The sequence below is a fragment of the Ziziphus jujuba genome, chromosome 6, assembly GCF_031755915.1.
Source record: "Ziziphus jujuba cultivar Dongzao chromosome 6, ASM3175591v1".
In the NCBI taxonomy this organism is placed as follows: Eukaryota; Viridiplantae; Streptophyta; class Magnoliopsida; order Rosales; family Rhamnaceae; genus Ziziphus; species Ziziphus jujuba.
Window position 1 is genome coordinate 5,296,917 of NC_083384.1, and position 6,284 is coordinate 5,303,200.

Consider the following 6,284-nt stretch of genomic DNA (forward strand, 5'->3'; position numbering starts at 1 on the left):
AATTTTTTTAAAATAATGTCTGTATTGCTTATATGACATTTTAATTTTCACATACCACATTAGTTTTAAATTAGCAAATTACTTTTAAGTCCTTACAAACTTACTTTTAAAAGAAAAAAAAAATTGAAAGGCCATATCTAAAATGGATTTGGTAAACACAAATGTGATTGGGCTACTGTCAATTGTGAGCAAGACAATGCACTAACGAAGCACAATGATTAAGCTCCGAGCTTAAATCGGAATTATACGAGTATCTCTTTTCACTTAATTTGTCTTTGAAATAGACACAACGAACTTGGTTATATATGGACCCAACATCTTATACCAATCTATATATAATGGGATGAAAGTTGTGCTAGATCGAAATCTTAAACTATTGTTAAACTTAGTGTGTCTATATATATATATATATATGGACCCTATATCCCATACCAATTTATCAGGAGATGAAGGTTCCATTTGAAATCTTAAACTATTAGTATTAAATATTAATATTGTGGTTAGCCCAATTTCATTTTAAATTCATGATTTAAATTCCCATATATTCAGTTTTTAGTGGACTTTGATGTACATACTATTATATTATAGGAGATGGTGAAAGCATATATATATATATATATATATGTCCTAATCTGTTAAAATAAGTAAATTTTATAATTATTTATTATAAATTAAGGCATTTGATACGTTATAAAAGATAAAGGCGCAGGATGAATTGAACAGACAACTGGCATTGATTCATTTGGCAAAGCTGTAATGGTCTTCCTTTAGCATATGCTTGTGAATTCAAAAAATAAAAATAAAAAAATAATTTAATGGCAACTACTCGTGGGTAAGAACCTCTATCATAATTCTAACCATTCAAAACATTTACATATGCAAGTCAGATGGCAAGATCCAATTGGTAGAACAAAAAAGCAAAATTTAGCAAATGATTTATGTGAAAAAAGGGCACTACCAAATTGCTATGGACCCATATCAGGCCATGGGATTGATGTTGAAATCTATTAAAAAGTAAAAAAAAAAAAAAAAAAAAAAAAAACCCACTTGAACTTTATCTATTGATTATAAATTTGACAAAATCTTATAAGATACGATAATATGATACGATTCCGTACGATACTATAAAGATTTAGATTGACAATATCGTATTAAATTCATATCAGTGTCATCCAATAAGATCAAATAAAATAACAAATTTTAATGGATAAAATATGATAATATATAATACCCATTAAAAATGAGTATTTTTATAATTATATGTCTTATAATATTAAAATTATTTAATATTGTTAAACATATATTAATTTGTTCTTTTTTAGTTTAATTTTTAAAAAATTTAAAAATAAAGAACTTTTTTTGCAAGATATTTTTTTTAAAAAAAATATTATTTTATTATTTAAAAATTTAATCAAATTTAAATTTTCAAATTTGTGTGTATTTTTATAAGTCGAATAGCGGGATACATGATAATTTAATAAATTAGTTTAAATAAATTTATTTCTATATGAAAGCTTAACGGATCATATTTAACTTAATTAAATTTTATACGAACATATCACAAACGAACATATCACAACACGACACAAACATGTTCAATGCAATACGTTTCCAAATCTAATTAATCCTATGCACCAAGCAAACGGTACCGTTTAACATTTCTTTAAAGAGTTGCCTCTCTTATGATCTCCAAGTATAAATAAGAAGGATCAGCGTTTGAATTTGTAACTGGAAACGGAATAGGCACTGCGCACGTGGCAACAAGCACCCAATTGTAGTATTATCTAGCTATCAACTTCTTTTTGTCTTCCTTTTTCTTTTTTTCTTTTTTTATTGGCTCTCTAATTTTCTCTATATAAACAGATCAAAAATGCTCGTCTTTATGTTCATACTCCACTACTACTACTAGTAGCTAGCCCAAATAAGCTGCTAAAGAGTTATAATACGCCACCTTGTTCATTAGATACCAAGTAATTTGTAGCTATGGTGGTGAATATAACATCAATTAAAACGTCGTCAGATGGAGCTTGGCAAGGAGATAATCCCCTTGACTTTGCCTTCCCACTTTTGATTGTTCAAACCATCTTAATTCTTGTTGTCAACCGCTTCCTTGCCTTTCTTCTCAAACCCCTCCGCCAACCCAAAGTTATTGCTGAGATTGTGGTAACTATTCTACGACATGTGTGCTTAATCTGTTGGATTTCTACTATTTCATACATTGACATGCAAGAAAGTGATATATATTTTCAATTTGTTAGACATATATAATCTGATCATATCTAATATTCTGTATATGTATAAAATTAATCATATGTATATAATTTTGTACAATTTTTTTTTTTTTTCCTTTTACATAGTTTTTGGCCACGCTCATATACCATATTAAATTGACAAAGACATGTAACATAAACTTCACAAACAAAAACAACAAAAAAAAAAAAAAATTTCGTCTTTACTAACTTTTTTTTTTCTTTTTTTTTTTTTTTTCTGGCTTTAATTAAGGGTGGAATTGTACTAGGACCTTCAGCATTAGGACGAAACAAATATTATTTGCACCGAATATTTCCGGAATGGAGCACTCCCATTCTTGAATCCGCGGCAAGTTTTGGACTTCTGTTCTTCCTCTTCCTCGTCGGCTTGGAACTGGATTTAACCTCCCTTCGCCGCAGTGGTAGAAGATCTTTCGGCATTGCCATCGCCGGAATTTCCGTCCCTTTCATCTGCGGCATCGGTGTAGCTTTCCTACTCAGAGAAACTGTCACCGGAGCCGACAAAGTAGGCTTCGGTCAGTTTCTCGTCTTCATGGGAGTAGCCCTTTCCATCACCGCCTTCCCCGTACTCGCCCGGATCCTAGCGGAGCTTCGATTGATGACAACTAGCGTCGGAGAGACCGCCATGGCCGCCGCCGCATTCAACGACGTTGCTGCATGGATCCTGCAGGCTCTCGCCGTTGCCTTGGCGGAAAACGGAGAAGGTAGTGGATACAAAAGCCCTTTAGTATCAATCTGGGTTCTCCTATCCGGGTTCGGTTTCGTGGTCTTCATGATGGTTGTGATCCGACCCGCGATGAAGTGGGTCGCCCGAAGATGCTTTTCGGAGCATGTTGCGGTTGCCGAAGCCTACATCTGCTTAACATTAGCGGGAGTGATGGTTTCAGGGTTCATGACCGATTTAATCGGAATCCATTCGATCTTCGGAGCTTTCGTTTTCGGGTTAACGATTCCGAAAGATGGTGAATTTACAGAGAGATTGATGGAGAGGATTGAAGATTTCGTATCGGGTTTGTTGCTTCCTCTTTACTTTGCATCGAGCGGATTAAAGACGGATGTGGCTAAGATAATTGGAGCCAAGTCTTGGGGGCTTCTGGGATTGGTTATATCCACCGCATGTACGGGAAAAATTCTCGGCACGTTCGCCATGGCCGTGATGTGTATGATTCCTGTGAGAGAGTCTCTGACGCTCGGCCTTTTGATGAACACCAAAGGTTTAGTAGAGCTCATTGTTCTCAACATTGGCAAGGAGAAGAAGGTGAATATTTATCTCTCCTTTTATCTTGCATGCTCTAAAAGTTCACTTTTTTTATTTTTTTAAAGCAAAAAATATTGAATTTTTTTGTTTCCGGCCTTTTGATGATTCTAATAAGTGAATATATTAATATTTAAAATTTTAAAATGGCAAAATATATATTTAGTAATATATTAAATTTTTTTCAGAAAAAATAAATTTTATTGAGATCCAATAATTAATAAAAATAATTTATAATTTTAATTTTTTAAACTATTCCAAAATTAAAAAAGTAAGTTTTGATATTAGTTTAATATTTAAGATCTTATATGAATCTGAAAATATAAATATTTTTAATTATTTATAATAATATTCTATATAATTATAATAATTTATAATGTGTATTGATGTAGATATCTATCAATTGAACCAAGATGTTTATATTTTTTATATTTTGAAAGATAAAAAATACAAGTATGATTAACCAATTCAAATTTAACTAAGTAAGAAAAAAAAAGTGTATTTTTATTTTATATATATAAATTGAAGTTAAAGTGGAAAAAGTAAATTTTGATACTAGTTTGATATAAATCATCTTATTTGAGTCTAATTATTTATTTTAAAAATGTAAATATTTTTTAATAATCTACAATAATATCCTTTATAATTATAATAATTCACACCTACTCATTTAATATGTACAAATATAAAAAAACTTAGCAACTGAACGCAAATCACTAGTATTTTATACATTTAAAAAAAAAAAAAAGTAAGAAAAAGAAAAGTATGATTAATCAATTTTTCCATGAACTTTGTTATAATAATAGGTGCTCAATGATGAGATATTTGCAATATTAGTCTTGATGGCACTCTTCACCACCTTCATCACAACTCCAACAGTCATGGCCATCTACAATCCCGCTCGCGGCGACTCCATTCCAATTCGCCGCAAGCTTCGAGACCTCTCGTCCACCTACGATTCCCAAGACAAGCTTCGAATCCTTGCTTGCGTTCATGGTCCCGGAAATGTTCCCTCCCTCATCAGCCTCGTCGAAGCGATTAGGAGCACCAAGAAATCCCTACTCAAGCTTTTCATCATGCACCTCGTGGAGCTCACGGACCGCTCATCTTCCATCATCATGGTCCAAAGAGTTCGCAAGAATGGATTTCCATTCTCCAAATGCTCACGACGCAGGGAATGGCACGACCGGCTAGCCGGCGCATTTCAGGCTTGCAGCCAATTAGGCAGAGTAAAAGTCCGACCCACCACAGCAATTTCATCGTTGTCCACAATGCATGAGGATATTTGCCATGTTGCTGAAGATAAAAGGGTAACAATGATCATCCTTCCTTTCCACAAGTTATGGAGAAGCGAAGGCGGCGAGGAGTTTATGGAGAATGTAGGCCATGGCTGGAAAGGAGTCAATCAGAAGGTGCTAAATGGTGCACCATGCTCTGTAGCAGTGCTTGTGGACCGCGGATTCGGAAATGTTGGATCGCAAACTCCGAGGCCAAATGGTACTATAACTCATCGGGTTTGTATTGTTTTCTTTGGTGGTCCTGATGACCGTGAGGCCTTGGAGTTAGGTGGTAGGATGGCCGATCATCCTGCGATTAAAGTGGCCGTTGTGAAGTTTGCCGAGATGGAAGGTTTTGAGAGTAATAGCATTGTGCTACGGCCATCAAAAACCAAGTCCAAAGAGGAAAACTATAGCTTTTCAAACGCCACATTGAACCGAGAGAAAGAAAAGGTACTACTAGTCCATGCTCAATGTCCAAGCTTCTTTACCTGTTTTTATATAATATGCTATGATACGAAATTAAACTTGTTTAATCATGTTTTAACTGGAAAATTGTGCTTCTTATTGAATTGGGGTGAACAAACTAGGAACTCGATGAGGCTGCGATTGCAGATTTTCGAAGCAAGTGGGGTGGAGTGGCCGAGTACATAGAGAAGATAGCAAACAACATCATTGAGGGAGTGTTGGCAATAGGGCGCAGTGGAGATTACCATCTTATAGTAGTAGGCAAGGGTCGGCTCCCATCAAGCATGGTGGCAAAACTAGCAGAACGACATGCCGAGCATGCCGAATTGGGGCCAATAGGAGACATCTTGGCTTCAGCAGGCAATGGTGTGGTTTCTTCGGTGCTTGTAGTTCAGCAACACGATGTAAACCATGCAGAGGAAGTACCAGTGTCAACGATACTCCACACTACTGACTGTGAGAAATTCAAAGGCGATGAATCCTCTAGTAGTGTTGAAGAGATTTCAAAAGATATTGCGTGATACACATTCAGCTGGTACGTACGTATAAATTTGTATATATAAATGTTTGCACCAGTTTTATTTTCCACCTTTTGTTTCAATGTTATTTGTAAAAACTACTCCCCACCTTTAGGGGACCGCTATATCTGCTGTTGACAATCGTCTGATTAAGTCTCCTTGACAAGGTTTCTTTTGGGCACCCATATTACCGGATGAAAACCAAAACCAGAAGTAGACCAGAGAACCAAGTGAATAATTTTTTAAACCAAAAGAAGGTATTTTCCATACATAGAGGCTGGTAGCTTCGTAAACCAAGATATTTTGTTACAATGCGAAATGGCCGTAACCATAATATATCTTCATTTGAATCAAAGCTAAATTTGATCCCCAAAAAAATTACAAATTTTGTTATGGAGCATCCATATCAATTAAAGACGAAGAAAATCAGTCGATACCAAGTCCAAAGAAAATAACAAATCCTCACATGTACAAATAGCAGTCCTTTCCATTGGAA

At 34.7% G+C, this 6,284-nt stretch overlaps 1 protein-coding gene across 1 annotated transcript; it reads left to right on the top strand.

The window, feature by feature from the left end:
• The first annotated feature begins 1,740 nt into the window (after nt 1–1,740).
• LOC107431110 (cation/H(+) antiporter 20) lies at nt 1,741–6,084 on the top strand. Its single transcript, XM_048463737.2, has 4 exons — nt 1,741–2,163; nt 2,503–3,528; nt 4,332–5,255; nt 5,393–6,084. Exons 1-4 carry the CDS (start codon nt 1,984–1,986, stop codon nt 5,789–5,791), a joined length of 2,529 nt encoding a protein of 842 aa, XP_048319694.2. The 5' UTR covers nt 1,741–1,983; the 3' UTR covers nt 5,792–6,084.
• The last annotated feature ends 200 nt before the right edge of the window (nt 6,085–6,284 follow it).